At 38.0% G+C, this 21,633-nt stretch overlaps 2 protein-coding genes across 6 annotated transcripts in view; one reads left to right on the forward strand and one right to left on the reverse strand.

Annotated features, from left to right (window-relative positions):
* Nucleotides 1–4,407, forward strand: part of RBKS (ribokinase) — a 62,055-nt gene extending 57,648 nt beyond the window's left edge. For all 3 annotated transcript variants that reach the window (XM_014060297.2, XM_014060299.2, XM_087717896.1), the window contains exon 8: nt 4,022–4,407. In XM_014060297.2, coding sequence (XP_013915772.2) covers nt 4,022–4,195 — 174 coding nt within the window. In that variant the 3' untranslated portion in view covers nt 4,196–4,407. The remainder of the gene's footprint in view (nt 1–4,021) is intronic.
* Nucleotides 4,408–6,346: 1,939 nt separating this feature from the next.
* MRPL33 (mitochondrial ribosomal protein L33) lies at nt 6,347–10,445 on the reverse strand. Of its 3 annotated transcripts, none has more exons than XM_087717898.1 (4): nt 10,319–10,445; nt 7,624–7,645; nt 6,814–6,920; nt 6,347–6,602 (listed from the first exon to the last, which is right to left on the reverse strand). In XM_087717898.1, coding segments are annotated over exons 1-4 (180 nt in total). In that variant the 5' UTR covers nt 10,320–10,445; the 3' UTR covers nt 6,347–6,552. The 3 variants fall into 3 exon arrangements, with proteins under 3 accessions (XP_087574024.1, XP_013915775.1, XP_087574023.1); XM_014060300.2 differs by having other exon boundaries at nt 10,259–10,398; XM_087717897.1 differs by lacking the exon at nt 10,319–10,445 and adding an exon at nt 9,543–10,162.
* Between the last annotated feature and the right edge of the window lie 11,188 nt (nt 10,446–21,633).

Here is a 21,633-nt window from a genome sequence, read left to right on the forward strand (position 1 = left end):
CTCTGTGGTAGCAGAATTATTTTCTATAGCAGATGATAACTGATCTACTTATTTATTTAATCTATTTATTTATTCAATTTCTATGCTACCTCTCAATGCCCTGTACATTTAATTTTTCTTAACAAATCATTATTCCACATTCAAAACATCATAGAGAACAAAATAATTATGCCAGAGCTAGGAACTGGGGAATCAGTAATGACAGTTCTACATTGTAAGTGAAAACAGAAGGCAATGCTTTGATGAGTGACCCTTAAAATGTACTGCAAGAGAAATGTTGTGGTAACCCTTTAAAAATCACTAGTGTGTGTTATTCTGGATGTTGACAACTAGCAGTTAGCATGACAAACTCATTTTATTGCTGTACCTATTTTGAAGTCGGTCCAGAAGTCGGCTTATTGCCTATCTGACTCGATGGACTTTAAAAATATAAATTGTTAAGGAAATGACAAGAATTAACAAGTTGCAGAACTTTTTGATCTGTATGTCCAAGGAGGGGAGATTTATACTGATGTTTTTTATAAAGTAAACCACAAACTAGATAACTTTCCAAAGTCTCCTAGCTTTTTGATCTTGAATGGTTTTGTGCAATAAGATATTTTCAAATAGGGAAAAAATCATTTATACAGCAGACACTTTATCTGACTTCATCTTTCAAAAATGTATGAGACTAATACTAAGCACTATTTAATCATGTGCAAATGACCTATCAGGAAATCAGCCAGGAAATGGATAGAGATTCCTGAGCACTGATGCAAAGTATTGCATGGGCACACTTTTCTAACAACACAGCAGTTGTTATTTTTGAATTAAATAATCCTTACTGAAGACACCAAGGGTTACATATGTGATTGCTTAGCTATGGATTTTTAACAAGATTCAAAACAGCAATCTTTTAACCAAAGGGCTTTCTTCAAACATCCAACTGGGTAGGAAAGTCAAATAGTAGTCTTTTTCCCAGATTCTTGGGAGTTGTTTGCCTGTGAAAAAACTCCTTCAAAGTTAGAAGAATGTTTTAATTCTCTAATCACATAACCAAAGCTTTCTTCAGTGGACCATTTGCATAGCAATGCTATTTTTTCTTCCTAGTTTGGAATTATCTGCTTGATGGGCCTGCAAACATTTCTTGTCTGTATTGCTGTATCATTCACCCACCCTTCCTAATTATTTCCCACAGTAGTTGTGGTACTTTCCTTTCCAACATTTCTGACAATTGATCATAGAGTCTTGGAATTACAGATGTTGCAGACCAACATTTGAGAACATAATTTCTTTTTTGCAACGGGGGGCGTTATTACAGTACTTCTTCAATATTTTTTCCAAAAGATTTAAGGTAATATAAATGGATACTAGCCTATGTATTTTTATAATATTAATGACCTGCCAAAAGTCAGCTGGGCTTTTCAAAGCAGGCTCAGATTTATAGCTATTATATCTTGTCATTTGCATTACTCATGGAAAACACTATCTCAGAAACCAGATTTGCCATCAGCAGTGATGATGCCTGTGTCTTGTGCTCATTTTGCTTTGTCATTTCCCTACTACATATGGTAGCTTTTTTTGGGGAAATTGCCATCATGATAGTGCTTCACATGCAAAATTATCTTAACTATAGATGTTCTACAAGGCTCTCCTGTTTTAAAGCATGTCATATCGAGGCAGCTGCCATTTTATAGTTGGAAAATTGTAATAATCATAGAGAATTTTCTGTTTATATGGATATTTTTTATAACTTCTCAGACAGTAGCTCTTAAAATATTATAAAATTTAGTATCCTATTATGAATTATTCCTTCTAAATTAATGATTAATAATTATTATATAAACTACTTCTAATGCATAAACCACTTCTGAAAAACCTTGCCAAGGGACTTATCTGAGAATTGGACACAACTGAATGGATGAAAAAAAAAAGTATAAATGCATTTATCATTGTAACATGTGATTTTTATCATTTTATTTTTTTGCAACCTTCTGACAAGCAAAGTCAATGGAGAAGCCATTCACTTAACAACAGTGTTACTAAATTAACAACTGCAGGGATTCACTTAACTGTAGCAAGAAAAGTCATAAAATGGGGCAAAACTCACTTACGGTAACTGTCTTGCTTAGCAATGGAAATATTGGGCTCAGTTGTGGTCGTAAGTCAAGGACTACCTGAAGGTTTTTTTTAAAAAAGGCTGATAGTTGAGTAGAAGAATTGAAAGCATAGATATAGAAAACAAAGAACATGTGTCACATATATGGGGCTCTAATAGCCAAGTTCACTGGGAATTATAGGCCCACATAACTGGAGGGCACTAGCTTGAATAAAGCTTGACAATTCCATCCAAAGGAAAAGAGAAGCACAATGTCACAGTTGAAATAGACCAGATATATATTTAACTGTGGTATAAATATGGCTGAGGAATGAAGCAAGTTGAAACAAAACTTGTAGATATTTTTTCTTGGCTGTTTCTTTATATAAAATTATAAAGAGAATGAGAAAAAAAGAAAAACTTCAAAATATAAGAACATGGAGTCATAGTGGGTGTTGCAGAGTTTTATTGTAACTCTGTCATATTTTCTAATGTTCTGAAATCTAGCAATCTATATTTTTATCATTGATCAGAACCTGCCATTGCACTGCTTGGACTGCAAAACTTTGATCTAGAATGATCCTGAAGGTAGTCATACTTCTGAGACAGTAATGAAGATATTGTGTACTATATGCAAATCAAGCCAACAAATACAGCTTTTTCTGTTATCACAGAAAAACTTAAATACTTAAGCCTCCCCAAAATCTAAAGTAGCCATACTTCTGGTTTTATTATTTTAGCTACATGAAGGATATAGAATACCATGAGTCAGAACTGAACTTTTCAAGAAAATGGAAGTATTCTCTGAAAAGGAAACATTCTGAGTGTTGCTATTTTGCAGAATAGCAATAGCAATAGCAGTAGACTTATATACCGCTTCATAGGGGTTTCAGCCCTCTCTAAGCGGTTTACAGAGAGTCCGCATATTGCCCCCAACAATCTGGGTCCTCATTTTACCCACCTCGGAAGGATGGAAGGCTGAGTCAACCCTGAGCCGGTGAGATTTGAACCGCTGAACTGCTGATCTAGCAGTAGCCTGCAGTGCTGCATTTAACCACTGCGCCACCTCGGCTCTTAGAAATTTTAATTCTAGTAGCCACAGATGGATGTGGCTTCTATTAACTATAGAAGTCTGTGGTTCAACTACAGACTGCAAAGGAATATCCAAGAGTCTTGTTTGAATAAATAAAATACTTTCTACCGTAAAAAACAGGCTACAATAAGTTCATTACATTTAACATTTCTTATCTGCAGTTTTCTTTTCCAACTCTTGAGAAACAAATAGCTTCTGCAAACAAAGTGTACAACTCTCAATGCCTGTATAAAAGGTAGAGGGTTTTGTCCTGATTCTGCCTCCCTTTTAATTTTTATGACAAACCCTCACCAACAAATGGCTACAGAACAATGTTATTTGTATTTGAAGCAGTATTTGAAACAATTGTTTTAAATTTCAGGTAGGGCATTGCTATTACTTAAGCTGCTTTTTTTCCCAAATATGAGAGGCAGAAATAGGTTTCACTTGAATAAGATCTAAAACATTTCTTCCAAATCATTTTCAAGCTATGAGCAACCCAATAAATACTTGTAAATCCTGAATTCTGCCCCACTGTCCCTTTTATTTTCTAGGTATTATCTTGCCAATGTAATCCTTTTTCAGAAAGTAGTTTCAAAACAGAGAACAAAAGCCATTCTAAAGTAGAAATGGGGAAACATCCCCTGCCCTTGTATGTCTGCATCCATTGGGAACCACAGTTAGCAAAAGTTGAGTCAGACAACAAGTCTATCAGTTATATCCATTTCATTCACATTCATCTATGCATTTAAGACTGAGAATCTAATGCATACATTTTCATGAAAAGTCAGGGTGGTAATTTTTAAAGTACGCAGTTTACAGGATATTTACCATTTGTAGTATTTCATTTTCCCCCTTTTATTTTCTTCTAGGGAGCTGGTGACAGTTTTGTTGGAGCACTAGCATTCTACCTGGCTCACTATCCCAATCTACCCCTACATGAAATGCTGAGGAGAAGTAACTTCATAGCATCCATTAGCACTCAAACTACTGGGACACAGACTTCCTACCCTTACAGAAAAGATCTGCCACAAAACCTGTTTTAAGCTGTGTAACACATTTGATTTTTCTCTGCCTTATCCTGAATGAGGTGGACATGGTGTCACACACTGCAATTCCAGTTTAGGATACAGCATTTCAGCTTTACAGTGAAATTATTTCCATGTCTTAATCACTTAAGCAAGGACCTGTTTATTACTGTATGTTTTAAAAATGTGATCCTACTCCGAGAATAAATTTTTTTGTGCCATTTGGAAAATCTTTGTTTGCACTAAATGAAATTGGATGATCAAAGCAGAAAGAACTGTTTAATATATTGAGGCATAGCATACACAAAAAGGCAAGGCTCACTTTTGTGGTAATCCAGTTGCCATGACTCAACTTCCAGACATAGTTGTAGAAGTTATAACTTTTAAAAACTGGATTCGAAATTTCTCTGACATGGTCAGAGAAATTGGAACAACTTTTTCCTGAATACAAGACATATGCTAGAAGACATTCATTTATATTTGTTTAAAATGCTCACTCCATTTGTTCACTCATTCCAAGCAGTTCACAGCATATATACAATAATATATGTATAAACTTTACAACAAACTATCATGTGATGGAGCCAGAAATCACAATAGGATTAATCTTAATCCAAACTCCCACAATCACAAGGAAAACCACCACATATTCAATTCCAAGTACACTTTGAAAATCCAAGTTTTACAAGCTTCCTAAATATTAAGAGCAAAGTGCACATGTTAATTCTGGTTAGATACATTCCACAGGAAAGCAGTTTCTGCAGAAAATGCATGACATCACACATCATTCTGCAGGTATATTTTGAGCGGGTTCTAATTGGAGCATAGAATCCAAATATTGTTAGATACCTGGGTTCTACTAAGCATTGTAATACTTTAAAAGCAATGACCAGCATCTTGAAATGCAGAATAACATTTAAATAAATAACATCTAGTCCAACCTCCTGCTCATGCATGGAATGGGGGATTTGACAAACCTGTCCTGAAGCTCTCTTTATATTTGAGATGAAATCATGGTATGAATTTTTTAAAAACTCTTTCAGTTTGTGGTATAGATGTTTATGGAATGTAGTCTTTGGGGGGGGGGGGATTTACAACAAAGTATCTTTGCAGCGGTACAGAATTCTAATCAAGTATAATATATATATATATTATATATATATAAAAGCCAAATACCACTCATGCTTCATCACGAAATCTCCAGAATGGTAAAGCCTACAAACTTGAAATTTGGCACATATATTCCTCTTGGCTTCTAGGTGCTCTCTAAGAAAGGATTTTTCGAGATGACCATGAGATCATTAGTATTTCTAATAGTATTATTAACACGCTCTGATGCTAATGAGTTAAGATGTTCTACTCCCCCTTCCCACCTGAAAAAAACTCTGTTCCAATTGCCACTTGGGCATGGGCGTGGCCAGTGCATGACTCATCCAGCCTGCAAGCTCAGAGTTTAGACATTCTACTCCCCTCCCCACCTGAAAAACACTCTGATGCTAAAGAGTTAGATTGAAGAAGACAAGGTGATAGAAGAGGATCAATGGGGTCAGCCTGAGGGAGAAAAGGGGGATAAGATAGGGGAGGCCTCTCTCTGGCAAGTCTGAGGGAGAAAGTGATAGGAGAGTATCAATGGGGCCAGCCTGAGGGAGACAAGGGGATAAGATAGGAGAGGACAATGTGGGGCAAGCCTGAGGGAGAGAAGGGGATAGGAGAGGATCAATGGGGCAAGCCTGAGGGAGAGAAGGTGAGAGGAGAGGACGATTGTAACTAATCATTTATTTTCAAGCTGTAAGAGTCGATTGATTTATGAAGCTCAATGACATCGTTTTGTAGTGGAATACAGGTATTTAGCTAGTAAATTAAATCAAACCCAAAACACCCGTCAACTGTAGCTGCTAAATAAAATTCCTTTAAAAGCAATATAAGGCCTGCTGCCTGCCTGTATGCCTGAAACAGCCAATCAAGCTCGGCAGATTATTCCATTCTTCAGTTTTGTACCTACATGGAATGAATCTTAGGAGAGAATAAGCTTCCATAAACCTGTTTCTTCCAGATGTATCTGAACTATCATTTCTACCATTTCCTGCAATCTATAGAGTTTGACTGCAAAAAACTGAGGAAGCCTCTTGTACGTGGCTTTACCTCTTGTACTGAAATGAAACACATATGCAGTGGATTCACAGTTTTAATTCACAAGTGTAAAAACAAAGTTATTGTTTTGTATGAAGATCCATTTTCTAAATATCTTTCAGTGATGTTTTTATTTACAATTGACTTTGACCACCTCAGTTCGTTTTCTTTTCAGCATTGCCAACTTCATATTTCCTCGTATTTCCTCGTATACATCTTCACAAATCTTCTTAGCCAAGCATCAGTTACACAGAACAGATCTTTTTGTGCTCTTTGAAGAGGACTTTCTGTTTGACTATAAAAAGACAAGTAAAAAGATAATCTCTAAAATTATGCCAATGTGCATGTTTGCATAAATACAATTAAATCAGTGATTGATTCAATTGCATGCCTTTTTATCACATGAGGATGGAAATGAATGGGATGTACAGCAAATATATTGTAGGCCACCTACATATATACAAAAATATTCTCCCCATTTATAAACCCCTTCAAAACTTTCTTACCAATGCGATCATAGCTTAGCATTACTAGCTTATCTTGAAGCCGGAGTCTTTTTATATTATAAGAACAGCCCGTTCCTGCTTCACTGACCATTCTCACAAGTATATACCTAGAAGAATAATATCAAGAACACCTTTTTATTTGGCTAGCTATGATTATTTTCTGTAATTCATTTTTGACTTTGTGGTGCATGTATGATTGTCTATTAACATATTTAATTTAAATTTCCCAATTTTCCTTAATAATGTTAGATTAAGGATTTTTTAATAAGAGAATTACTTGCAATGAGAAGCCCAAAAAGCAAGGTTTTATTAGCTATCTCTTTTTCCTCTTGTAGCCCTGTATGTCCCACCAACTCTCCATCCCACCAAGAGAGGAGCATGTAGTTCCATTATCCATCATTGTGTGGCATATAAATTTAATAAATTATTACAATAAATTATTACAATCAATTGAAATCAAGAAAGCAATTCTCTAAGAGAATTGGCCACATTCTATATGACACTGAATTAGCTCTTAACAAACACAGAAAAATTAAACGTATAACAGATATAATTAAACATGCTGGTTTCAACTAAATTCTACAATTTCTGGCACTGCATCAATCTGAGATTAAAGGAAAAGCTGTGTTCATTTAATATTTACTTAAATGAACAGCTCTTTTTCAGATAATCTCAGACTATGATTTCTTAACAATTATTTTTGATACAAAAGGCAATCCATTACAAAAAGAACCTAACTGCCATTAATAGCAGCAGTTATCTGAACTGTACAGTTTTAGAGTAGTAAATGCAATTCAAATGTTTACTTACTTTGATTTGGCTTTCTTGGCCACTTGCATTGCAGAACAAAAAAGAAAAAAATATTTAAAATGTTTTAATTTATTTACCAATACACCAAATTAGTCCTGCCATATAATTGATTTTATTTTGTTAAACCAACCAATAACCTATCTGCAATTTACAATAAAACAAAATAAAAAATAACATAGAAAAACCTATTAGCTAGGCAGCAACACAGCAGTCTGTCAAAAACTAATAATTGAAATTAAATCAGTTAAGAAGCTGGGAGAACAGAAATATCTCTACCTGGCACTAAAATGCAACCAACATGGGTATCAGTCAAGCCTCTCCAGAGAGGGGATTCCATAAAAGGGGTACCACCACAGAAAAGGCTCTTCCATGTAGAGACCTACATCATCTTGGGTGACAAGACCTGGTGAGAGGAGGGTCTCATTAAATAATCTTAAAGTCCAGGTAAGTCCATATAGGAGAAGGTGTTCACATTCAGATGGTACTAAACTGTTTACGACTTTAAAGACCAAAACCAATATTTTTAATTGGGTCTGAAAATGAACTGGCAGCCAGTCTAGATGGTGAAGAACTGACATGTTTGTATCAACTATCTCAGTGATCAATTTAGCCTAGTAAGCAGTCTATTTGGAATTAACTAAAGTTTCCAGGCTGTTTTCAAAGGCAGTCCCACATACAACACATTGCAAATCCAACTATGGAAATAAAATGAGCTGCATTTAAAACCATTTAAATGATATTCAAAGAAAACTCATGACTCACCATATTGTTAGCATTCTTTTCTAATGCAAATTTAAGGATTCCAAAACTAGATAGAGTTTATTTACTTAGCTTGTATCCCATCTATTCCCAATGGCTCTTGATGGCTCTTGATGGCTAACAACTATATAGTATATAGTCACTATATATAGCATATACATTTTTTGTGCCTTCAAGTCAAGTATTTTGACTCCTGACTGCTATCAATAATTCCTAAACAGATTCCAAAACAGAATATTTGCAAATCCTATGCCTGTCCTATACACTTCAACAGCAACACCCAAGGTCCCATCTCTGAAACAAGATCATTTTATGAGACCCAGGAAGCATACTTTTTTGTGGTGGCACTTGCCTTCTGCAATAATCTCCCCCAATTTACAGTTGACTCAAACCTTGTAAGTCTTTAGAAAGGCAGTGAAGACCTAGCTTTTGCTTCAGGCATTTGGATTGGAATGAGTAGGGGTTCCCATCTAGTGATTTACAATAAACTTAAGTTCCTGGTTATTAATAGTTATCTGTTTTCTGCTATCGTTATTATATTTTGCTTTTAGCACTGTTTTTTTGTATGCTGCCTAGAGTTACAGTTCTTAACAATCCAAGGTGATGTATACTTATTAAAGCTGCTGGTAGCTGCAGTTCAGTAATATCAAAACAGTTATAACTCCTCCCTATCTAACTTTGCTCAATGGTCAATATCTTAATATCTTTAATTTATGTATCATCAAACCATGGTTTACTAATTGCATTAGTTAAAGCTTTCCAGATTGCAAAATTGAATCCCAGACATTGCATTTAATGCAGCAATGTTCTATTCATTAAAGCTGGAATTGAGGAAATTTGCATGGACAGGCATGCTCAGTTATCACAACTCCTTTTTCCCAAGACTGCTACGGTCGCATAGGACAGCCCTTTGATTCTAGGAAAAGAGGAAGCTGCATTAAACAGATGCAGATTCTTGTAAGCACCACCCACATTTTCTAAAAGCATCCTTTCCTTCCACAAATCCATATTGTTAATTATTCTCCACTTTTTCAGTCTTATCCCTACTTCAATTATAAACCCTGACAAATCCATCTCAGGAATGCAGGGGGGACACACACCCCTTAACCCTACATTCTGTGCCGAAAGGATGATTAATGTACAGGTAGTCCTCAACGTACAACTGCAATGGAGTCCAACATTTGTTGTTAAGTGAGACATTTGTGAAGTGAATTGTGCCCCATTGTACGACCTCTCTTGGCATAATTGTTAAGTGAATCACTGCAGTTGATATGTTAGTAACCTGGTTGTTAAGCAAATCTGGCTTCCCCATTGACTTTGCTTGTCAGAGGTCGATCACATGACCTTGGGACACAGCAATGGTCATAAATGTGAACCAGTTGCCACACAAGCACCTGAATTTGATTATGGGAATGCTGCAACGGTCATTAAGTGTGTGCAAAAAACGGTGCTAAGCCACTTTTTTCAGTGTGGTTGTAACTTTGGGCAGTCACTAAAGGAACGATTGTAAGTCGAGGATTACTTGTATATAAAACCTCTACTCGGATCCCAAATGATGGATAAGGTTGGCGTGACCACAATGTAGGACCGGGAATCCCTTGGCCGCCGATCCTTCAGAAATCAGGCAGGCGGAAAGATCTTAGAAACTACCTTCGCCCTTCAGCCCGCCAGCGCTAAGGGGAGCGTGGACCCACTGCCGCTTCTCGTTAGCCTTAAGGAGATGCATCTTAAAAGGCTTAATTCTTTTATGTAACCTCGGGTTTCTGAGCCGTCTTCCCGGGGAACCGGGCAAAGGTTTCGTACCAAGAGAGGCTAGGTACTGCTACGCCCGCAACACACGGAACTTCCCCAAAGAGGGAACTCTCAGTCAACTCACAATTGACCACCGTCAGAAACATGACGACGACAACGAAGATGCCGGCAAAAGTAAACTCACTCAACTCCAGGTAACCATCGAAATATAAGCACTTCTAAATACTTCCGGAGCATGCGGCGTTTGCTTTTTTTACTTCCTTCTCGCTAAAGCCCGCCCCCTACAATCTGAGAAACTGTGCATTTATTGTAGAGCTCCTCCTCTTTCTTCCTGAATCTGCAGGCTCCTCCCCCCTCTGGTTGCTCTGACAACTGCTGGCCTCTGTTCTTTCGGCGGCGTGAGTTAACCCTTTAGCCGCCGGAGTTCATATTGACTTCTTGTGCTTCGTTTTGCTAGATACTAATACGAGGCTGCTGAAATAAAACACTAAGGCAGAATACGCCAGCTAGGAAATACGTTACTTGCCTGTGTTGGAGGACCTGAAGGAATTTCAAACTGTCATCGGACCATGTTTCACACTTACCCATATGTAATAAGTATCTATCTTTATGCAGATTAAGGGTTACCCAGTTTTCTAGATTCCTGCCACATAGTGACCACAGTGATTTCATGCAAATCTAAAATACCATTGGCTACCCTGAAGCTCAATACTTACCATTCAGTTCTATTTATATTGTCCCAAAGGTGCTGAAGAAGCTTAGGTGAGAAGCAAAACGTTTTCTAAGGAAAAAACCAAAAAAGTTCAGTTAACTTTTGGGACAACCATGGCCTGGATAACTGTGACTCTCCATAGACATTATATTTATATTGACATCTAACTATTACAAGAGAGGAACCGATCCATTACCAAATTCTTCTTTGTGGTTCATTAGGGACAATGCTATGCATTGCTGGTCCTTCTATTTCATTATTGTTTTAGTCTGCTTCATCCTTCTTTACATTTTTGTAAATAGTACCTGATTTGTTGAAATGGATCCTAGATATTTCCATAGAACGAATAGTTAGTTTCAGCATTTAGAACTGCAATCTAGCAAACTTCTCAGGCATGAATTGGAGACAAGAAAGCATGTAGTTGAGATACAGAAAGGTACATCTGCATAGCAATTCATAATGTGTCAACAGAACTGAAAGCTGAGGAAATAGTTGTGTAAATATCATAAAGTTACGTAGTTTGTAATGAAACATCTGCAAGGAAACCACCAAGCTCTGAGAACACCAAGGACTTCACAGTGGTTCAAATAAGAAAATCCTTATATCTGTACTTTGATAGTGGAAAAGCAAGTATTATAACAAATATTCTTCTGTGGCTTTGACTGCTGTGTAAAATTTTAAGACTTTTACTTGTTCTCTATTGGGAGCCTTTATGCTGTTTAATAACTTAATTACCTGGATAAAAAATGGAGTTGAACAAGGGAGTGAAAATTAATAGTTCAAGAGCATATCTACATTTTAATATGAGGCTACAAGAACAGTCATACCAGATTAAACTCAAAGACAATTGAATACACTGTTTTCTTTATAACTGTGACAGATGAGTTGCTGCTGACATGCTTCCAAGTAGAATACATTTCTTTCCCACCATTATTCCCCAACATCTGGATATTTAGAAATATACCAGCCCTAATCAGTAGGTAGCTGATTGAGTACAGGTATTCCTCAACTTACAACAGTTCATTTAGTGACCATTCAAAGTTACGACATTGAAAAAAGTGTCTTATGATCATTTTTCACACTTACGACCGTTGCAGTATCCTCATGGTCAGTTGATCAAAATTCAGATGCTTGACAACTGGTTCATATTTATGACGGTTGCAGTGTCCCAGGGTCATTTGATCAGCTTTTGTGACCATCTGACCAGGAAAATCAATGGGAAATCCAGATTCACTTAACAAACTGTGTTACTAACTTCAAAAATGCAATGATTCACTTAACAACTGTGGCAAGAAAAGTCATAAAGTGGGCTATCACTTAGCGACATAAATTTTGGGTCAAATTGTAGTCATAACTTGAGGACTACCTGTAAAAGCAATAGCACTTAGATACATATACCACTTCATAGTGCTTTATAGCACTCTCTAAGCCAGCGGTTCTCAACCTGTGGGTCGTGACCTCTTTTGGGGTCAAACGAGCGTTTCACAGGGGTCGCTGAGACCAGCGCAACTCTAAAGTTTAGACTCCAACTCACGTTCCTTGAAATCCTCACAGATGGGCTCCGGAATGGCCGCACAGAGCGTCGCCCCGGCTCCACACCGCAAAAAACATAGGTGCGCGCGTGCACACCCCGTACAATTAGCCTCCAAGACTTCGTAATGGCAGGAAAGTGTTCCTGCAAGGGAGGAAGGAGATTAGATAATGCTCCGGGCTGTAATTGTGCGGGGCATGCATGCAGCTATGTTTTCCATGCCGCTACCAGGTACTTTTAATTATATCTAAATCCACAACCAGGCCTGTCATCAAGAGCCAAGCTCAGGAGCCCGAATTGGCCCCATTCACACAATGAAAACCTGCTTGCTAAAAGTACCATAAACCATGCACAAAAAAAGAGCAAAAAAAAATGCAATGCAAGATAACAATTTTAAAAATGATACAAGTGGAATTATTATTTGAAATTAAATGCAACATTGAAAATGATATGTATGAAAATATAAAGTTGGGTTTCTTGAAATGCCATCCCAAGAACCCATCAGAGAAAGTAAATAAGCAAGGCCAACAACGGAAAGGAGGAAGGATGAGGAGGAAAAGGAATAAAGGGTAAAGCAGAGGGAGTAAAGGAAGGGAAATAAGAGTAGGAGAGAGGGTAAGAGGGAGAAGAAGAGAGGAGGAGGGGAGGAAAGAGAGGGGAAGAAGAAGGGAGGAAGGAGAGGAGGAAAGAAGAAGGCAGAGAAGGGAGGTAGAGAAGATAGAAGGAGCAAGATTGTTGCAAAATAAAATGGGGTGGCAACAAAGTGACCCAAACTATATTCTATATATTTGTAAGAAAATAATGATAAATGATTAATGATAATGATATAATTTATGATAATTATAAGAGTGTATATTTGTGAATGAACTTGAAAGAGAAAATAAAGAACTTTAAAAAAATAAAATAAACAATGCATTACGTTTGCCCAATAAATTAAGGTTAAGCTTATCACCACCACCAAGGTTAAGAGCAGTCCTGCAAACAACCCCAAACCAGGTTGAAGATCCATCCAGGCAGAGTAAGCAAGTTTATGAATGCAGCTGCAGGAAACTTAGTTAAGGAGGCTTTGGGAATAAAACCACTGTGTATCTCTGTGTATGTGTGTGTATGATTGTACAGCAGCCGAGGTTGTCCAGCCTCCAGGATGTGATTCTTTTCAGACCCAAAATTTAGGAGCAGACAAGATGTTGGCTGCCTCTATAAAAAAGATGTGGAGACTCTAGTCTAGAAAAAGTGCAAAGAAGAGCAACCAAGAGGATTAGGGTACTGGAAGCTCAAACATATGAAGAACAGTTGCAGGAACTGGGTATGTCTGGTTGAATTAAAAGAAGGACTTAAGGGTGATATGATAGCAGTCTTCCAATATCTACGTTACGATTCATAACAGTAGCAAAAGTACAGTTAAAGACTAGCAACAATTTTTTTTTTATGATTGAGGGGTCACCACAACATGAGGAACTGTATTAAAGGGTCGCAGCATTAGGAAGGTTGAGAACCACTGCTCTAAGCAGTTTACAGCATCAGCATATTCCCCCCAACAATTTGGATCCTCATTTTATAGATCTCAGAAGGCTAGAAGGCTGTATCAACCTTGAGCCCATCAGATTCAAACTCTTGGCTTTGGGCAGAGTTATCCTGCGGTACTGCATTTTAACCACTGCACTTCCACAGCTGCTAGTGCAGTGGTTAAAATGCAGTACCGCAGTACCGCAGCTGCTTTATGGCATGGCAAAAACTTCCCTAAAGTGGCAACTCTACTGTTACTAGAATATGAATTCTATTGAACATAGTAGAACTTTAACTGAGATTTCAGCCTTCCTTGTTCAAATATAAATCATGGACCATCTTGGATCATCATATTCCATTCCAAGACCACATAGGTTATCCACACTAGAAGTTTATCTAATCATTGTTGGGGTGATATGAAGACTTGTTCACAATAGAAATTCATTACTAAAGCAATACAGGCAGTCCGCTGATCTCAGAAAGGATGGTTTATGGCCCCATAAAGTACTTCTGGCCATTGTAAAACATTGTGCTTACAGCCTGAGGTCAGAGGCATTTGGCAACTAGCTCATATTTGTCAATAGTTGCAGTATCCCATAGTCATGGGACTGCAGCCCATTTGGGAGAATAGATTCACTTAATGACCACATGATTCAAATTTACGACTGTGTGATTTGTTGACAACCATTGTAAATGATAGAAAACTCAGGTCACGTGGGTACCTCAACCTATGACCGCAACGATTTATGATTTCAATCCCAATCATGGTGATAAGGCAAGGACTACCTATAGATAGATGATACTAACAGACGTTAGTGAGAATGTTGCTGTGCATGTTAAATGAGGTTTATAGTTGAATTTAAAGCAATCATGCAAATGCAGCCTTTCAGTAGAGCTGTCGGTGTTTCCATTATGAAACATCATGTAGAAGCTGACAATTGCCACTTCACCGATGGCAATGTTTAGATAAAAGATTTTAGTAAGACCTAGGATTGTTCAAGAATAAAATAGGTGCTTTATCTTATCTCCAGCCTCATTCCTTACTGATGAATCTGTAGAAACGGATTTATGCATCTGATGGGCAGCAGGACCTGTACTAGAATGTACAGTACAAATGTTAGCTTTGGGAAAGAAATTCTGGGTCATTAAGATTTCCTATAGAAATTTGAAAGAGAAATCTACTGGAACATTACTGCTGTGAATTCCCAACTTATGCTCAACCTATAGGCATATGCACATAATAAACTATATTAGATAAATATTATAAGCCTCTAATCACCTTTTAAGAAAAGCAAAACCTTGTTCTGCACTGCAAGCCCTTGTAATGAACACATAACAAGTGTGCAGATTAAAGTACTATCTGACTGATCAAATAGAAATCAGTAAATAAACTATTATATGTTATGTTGTGTTGTGTTGTTATATTGTGTTGTTTTGTATTATTATGTTCTCATGTTGTTATTATGTTACATTACATTATGTTATACTGTTATGTTATATAACTATACCATATTGAAGGTCTATGTCTTCGTCGAAGCCAAGCTAAATAACTAAGAGGCAAAGTCTGGGTAGATAAATCAGGGTATTTTTCATTCTGCTTATTCATCACGTAATAAATGCTACAGCAGGAGATTGTTCCACAGTAAATAGAAGGGGATATAGTAATTATTTATCCCCACACAAAAATTTAATATAAGAATTAATACTAATGTTCCAGGTTCTTGAATGTTGTGCAGTTATCAGTGCAACAATTATGTCATCTTGACATGCTGAATGCACATTAATGAGGCCAAGAACAAATGCATAATAAGAGCTAGTTAATATGATGTTATGTGGCATGAAAACAAATAGATGACAGTAAAACTGAGTTCTGGAGTAACATGACATTCTCACTTAAAGACAATTTGAGAGGTTTCTCTGATTTGATTTTACATGTTGTGCCTCGTTTCTATTTGTTATACATCTTGTATCACCTTTCAGAACAGTCCTTTTCAAATCTAGTTCTAGTGTGTAAAGAATAGTCTTCCAGGAATATCAGAAAAGAAGAGGGATCATTAAGGGTAATGAGGAAATCCAACCACTGGAGATTTTTTACTTCATTTGGAGCACAGGCTGAAACAGGATTTGAATATTAGGATTACATTTTAACTAGTGATTGAATTCAGCCAATTCTGGCTGGTTCAGGCGAACCGTTTGTTAAATTGCTGGCTGGCCCCACCCCTTCCTGCCCCACCCCTTCCAGGAGGCCCCACATGCCCCGTTTTTGCTCCCAAATGCCAAATGCTGCCTGTCACAAATCTGGCCATGGCCATCATGGCCACACCTATCCAGCCGGTCATTAGGGCAGAGAACCGGTTGTTAAATTATTTGAATCCCACCACTGATTTTAACTGATAGGAACATAAAGCAAATATTTCAGTGGAATTATGAATTAAACTATTTTACATCTCAAGAAACCATCAACAGAGACTTTTCATATCAAAGTTTAATTTTGGGGTCAGGGAGGGAGTGATGGCGGGTTGAGGATTAGAAAATAAGATGAAATACTTAGGCATTTGCAGTGAGGAAAGTTAGCAAGCAATAAAACATGTGTCATGATGCAAAGACGCCAACTTAGAACTTTCATCAGATGTTGGAATTCAAGTAAGTATGAACAGAACTATGTCATGATGTCACCAATACCATGCTGTCATTTGTATATCATTGTGGCCAGTATGAACATAAGGGTGCATAGAAGTGTAGTGATTCAAAAGAAAACACCAACGTAGTTGTAATGTCAATAAAGTAGAGCAGACTAGGGAAAAAATTGACTCACTTCCTTTAAAAAAAATCAAAATCAAATACCAAAGCAAATCTCTGGAAATACTTTTAAAACTGAGTACATTTTACAGGCAGCCGGGTTTAATTTTTTCTTTCTCCTTTAAAAAAAAATTGAAATAAGAAAATATTCCTATTTCCCTAGGAAATAGGAAATATATCTAAATTGATTAGAGTGACCAAATACATTGTTTTACCATTTTCTCATGTTTTCTTGTATTTTTGTTCAACTAATTTAAAGGTACAGTTCTATTCCATATAGTAGCAGACCATGAACAGAAAAAGGGGGACTTTGAACGTGAAAATTTTGACCCAGCACTTCCATTCTCTGCATCAGCAACTGGTGGGAAAAAAGCACACTGGTACTGTATGTGCAGATCAGGGCTGGGTTTCAACCGGTTCGCACCGGTCCCTGCGATCCGGTTGGTCGCCGAACCCGGAAGTAAGTAACTTCCGGGAACGGCGAAGCCCCCCCCCCCCGCGCCCGCGCGCGCCCGCACACCCGCGCCCGCTCCTTACCCGGTTTTTTTGAATTTTGCGCTTTCCACGCATGCGCAGAACACCTGCGCGATCCTCCAGGAGCATCTGGAGCATCGCGCAGACGCTAATACGCATGCGCGCGCCACGTGCGTGCATGAGGACGCCGCGTGCGTGCACGCACGCGCCGCGTGCGTGCGTGAGGACGCCGCCGGCCTCGTTCCAACCGATCCGGTTGGAACGGGGCGAGAAACCCACCCCTAGTGCAGATGTTCAGTAATGGTAATCACAATGTTCCACTCTAACAATGTTACTGTAAACAGACACACATGCACACACACACACAAAATCTGTGTTGTGCAGTATTGAGAAGATCAGGCAGTCTGGATCTACCAGAAATTTGAAAAATAATTGGAGACAGATAGAAATCTCAATAATGTACTCCCAAATAATCATGGCATAGGATGGAATTATTAATAAAATAATACTTTTTAAGATTTTTTAAAAGCTATCCTTTTTATTTTCATCTCTGCAATTAGACATTGTAGTATGAAGAATATAACCATTTTATAGAAATACATTAAATGTGCATCGGCAGTTTCAGGAATAGCTAAGTAACATTAAGTCATACAAGAAGGTATACAATGAAACACAAATAACATGGCAGTGTTTATATCTCTAATTGAATCCTGTTCCAACTATACTGGATTATGAAAAAGAGAAAAATGTCTTCCGTATATGCGTGGAATAAAGCTAGATTTTAAGGGGGTTACTGTAGTGAGCAAATGTGGGTTTAATTCCTTTAGCTGGATCTTGGTATTTCTCCAGCTTAGATTGCCAAGTGTCCAGAGGGGAAAACAAAACTGACCTAGAAGACATTTTATTTTATTCCTGTTTCAGGCTAGTTGCCAGAAAAACAAGAATTTTTTTCCCCATTCTGGTTATCTTCTGTATAAAGCTGTACCCTTCAAAAGAATATAAATGTTTTGCATCAAACTTGGCATCAGGACAGGCCTGATACTACCAGGCTCCATTCCCACGGCAGTCCCAAGCACCACCCTGGATGGCAAAAGCTTTAGATGGCCATTCTCCTTTTAGGCTTGTTTATGTATTACAAGGGACACAATGGCTCAGTGACTAAGACGCTGAGCTTGTCGATCAGAAAGTTCAGCAGTTCGAATCCCTAGTGCTGCTAGGTGAGAGCTCCCATTGCTTCTGCCAACCTAACAGTTTGAAAGCATGTAAAAATGCAAGTAGAAAAATAGGAACCACTTTTGGTGGGAAGGTAACTGCGTTCCATGAGCCTTCGGCGTTTAGTCATGCCAGCCACATGACCATGGAGACGTCGCTGGCTCTTTGGCTTTGAAATGGAGATGAGCACCCCCCCCTAGAGTCAGGAATGACTAGCGCATATGTGCAAGGGGAACCTTTACCTTATGTGTTACAACTCCAGACATCAACATTAAAGAACACTATGTTCATAGGAGCAGAAGTAAAGGCATGTTAGGAAATGCTGAGATTGAACCAGAGGTTGTTGCTACCAGTTTGCACCAGTTCAGGCGAACTGATAGTAGAAACTGGGACTTGGTCACTGAACCGGTAGGGACAGCAGGCTGGCCACCACCACCCCCGAACTGGTTCCCAGGTTGCCCATGCTGTTGCCGGCAGGTTTTTTACTCCATTTTTAATGTTCTGTGCATGTGCAGAATTATTTACAGGCAACTGCACATGCAAAGTATATATGCAGCGAACGGGCAGTAACCCTGGCAGCAACCCACCCCTGAATTGAAACTTTCTGTATTTTCCCACTTTTGTACATTAGATAGGATTAGATCTTTCTTCTTCGAACTCTAATGGATTGTAGGTTGGCCAGAAAGATTCCTTTCTTGCCGTAAATAATCTTTATCCTACAGTTTCTATCACATTGTTTATGCTAGCAGGTAATACTTCTTAATGCATGACAAAGACCAGCTAATAAGTGTGATTTCATTTCAGTAGCCAAGAGATGGATTCAGATGGTAATCTTTCTTCTTCCTTAAAGCACTGGAGACTTGTTTTTCTTGTCAGCCTGGAGTGAAGAACAGACAGTTATTTATGGTCTATGCCAAGAATCCTTTGAGATTATAGGTTTCTCTGCAGTTCCAGTGAGATACAGCAATCCACTGAATTTGTTAATACTGTGAAACCTCATACGTTAAACCCTTTGTTCCAGTGTATGCTTAGCATTCTTTGTAAATGTTGGAATCCCCTCAACAGTTTACTTTAAGACTGGTCTCAGTGTCCCCTTTTTGTACCCCACTGGAATGGAGTTATACAAATATTTAAGTCAAATTGTAGTTAACCTGGCTAATCTTCCTAAGAGGTTTCACATTTAATATTTTACTATGTTCTTACACATGTTAAACTACAAGCTACTTAGGCTCCATTAACTAAAGGGATGATGTAATTCCTGTGGTTTACTTCCTGGTTCAGTATTTCTCCTGGGAAACCTGGGCTGTATGAACCACAGTTCATTTAACCATGGGTAAGTATGTAGTATGTTAGGGATGAGGTGGCTCAGTGGCTAAGACACTGAGCTTGTCGATCGAAAGGTTGACAGTTTGCAGTTCGAATCCCTAGTGCCGTGTAATGGATTGAGCTCCCGTTACTTAGCCCAGCTTCTGCTAATCTAGCAGTTTGAAAGCACGTAAAAATGCAAGTAGAAAAATAGGGACCACTTTTGGTGGGAAGGTAACAGCGTTTCATATGCCTTTGGCATTTAGTCATGCGGCCACATGACCATGGAGACGTCTTTGGACAACACTGGCTCTTTGGCTTTGAAACGGAGATGAGCACCGCCCCCTAGAGTTGGGAACAACTAACATATATGTTCAAGGGGAACCTTTACCTTTAAGTAAGCAGTACACACCTAAATTGTTTCTCTATTTCTTACTCTTAAACTGGCCTGATTCATACACTGCATTAACCACAATGTAGTTTGTTTGTTTTTTGGCTTACTAAATACAGTCATCGTGATTTCTGAAGCTTAATGTATTGTATTAAAACCCTCCAGTTGTGTATTCAATAAAGGATGGTTAAAATTTTGCTCATTGTGCTGTGAAAATTCAGCCTCTTCATAATTCTGAATAAAAATTAGGAAATAGAAAAAAGAATAAAAATGAAGAAATGATACCATAAATTAGACCATGTGAAAGTCATGTTAGCAGTATAAACCAATGATATTTAGAACTGAGCATTAAATAAATGATAATTTTTCAGAAGATAATATGACCTGTTCCAACAAGGAAAATTCTGCTGGGGGTGGGGAGGAAGAAGAGAGTTATTTGGGATCGCATCAAGCCTTTTTCCTGAGTACAGAAAACATAAAGCTTGTCACATTTGTTTAAGATGTTCCCTTTTAAATTTTATTTACTTAAATCATCATTGTGCACTTGATCCCCTTTGTGCCTTCAGGATGTAACAGGCTCCCTATTCACTGCCAAACAGGTGTGGTTATGTTCCTGGCAGCAAATAAGAAACAGAGGGAGTCACCTGTAATGCTGGCAAGGAAAAAAAATCTCCACCTGCAACCAAATTGTTAAGGTGAAATATTAAAAAGAGAGAGAAAAGATGATAAATATACCAGTATAATGTAAATATTGGCCTGGTGCTCGTGTTTTCTTTGTGCTATTAATTGTCTATTACCAAAAACTGTTCAGTAAAAACTGAATGTAAGAAGTTTGTAAATGAACTTTTTCTACAATTCCCAACAGTTCATTTCAATATTCCAAGTAATTCCCCATTGTTTTGCAGTTTAGCAAAACAATACAAACACAATTTTACTCTGCAACAGTTAATGTCTATTTTTCCATATCATATGAAATAAGTGTTTCACGCTAGTCAGAATGTACCAGTACTTGCCTAGTAACATCTTAAAATGATTCAGTTGAAATAGGTCCAGCAATGATCATCAGGAGATTGGAAATAAAGACTATCAGCAGAAGTTGAAATAAGTAGGTATGTTTAGTCTTTAAAAAATAAAAAGGTAAAGGTTCCTCCGCACATGCGTGCTAGTCATTTCCGGCTCAGGGGCCGTGCTCATCTTTGTTTCTAAGCCGAAGAGCCAGCACTGTCCGAAGACGTCTCTGTGGTCATGTGGCCAGCATGACTAAATGCCAAAGCAGAGGTGGGTTTCTCCCGGTTCACATTGGTACACCAGAACCGGTTCATGAAATTTAGTGTACCTTTTGGAACCTGTTCAGGAAGGAAGGAAGGAAGGAAGGAAGGAAGGAAGGAAGGAAGGAAGGAAGGAAGGAAGGAAGGAAGGAAGGAAGGAAGGAAGGAAGGAAGGAAGGAAGGAAGGAAGGAAGAGAGATACACACAGGAAAGGAAGAGATACACACAAGAAAGGAAGGAAGGAAGGAAGGAAGGAAGGAAGGAAGGAAGGAATGGAGGGAGAGGGAGAGAGAAAGAAAAA

The sequence above is a fragment of the Thamnophis sirtalis genome, unplaced genomic scaffold, assembly GCF_051295495.1.
Source record: "Thamnophis sirtalis isolate CommonGarterSnake01/CBP01778 unplaced genomic scaffold, rThaSir2_p1.2 scaffold_6, whole genome shotgun sequence".
NCBI lineage: Eukaryota > Metazoa > Chordata > Lepidosauria > Squamata > Natricidae > Thamnophis > Thamnophis sirtalis.

Bases quoted from the DNA above. Each gene is read 5' to 3' on its own strand.
- MRPL33 (XM_087717897.1), bottom strand. From the start codon at position 9,582: ATGTCTCACTTAACAACAAATGTTGGACTCCATTGCAGTT. The intron at 7,646-9,542 runs GTACGTTGAGGA...CTGCAATGCAAG, and splicing joins TGTTGGACTCCATTGCAGTT to TGGCCAAGAAAGCCAAATCA. The intron at 6,921-7,623 runs GTAAGTAAACAT...TTATTCTTCTAG, and splicing joins GCCAAGAAAGCCAAATCAAA to GTATATACTTGTGAGAATGG.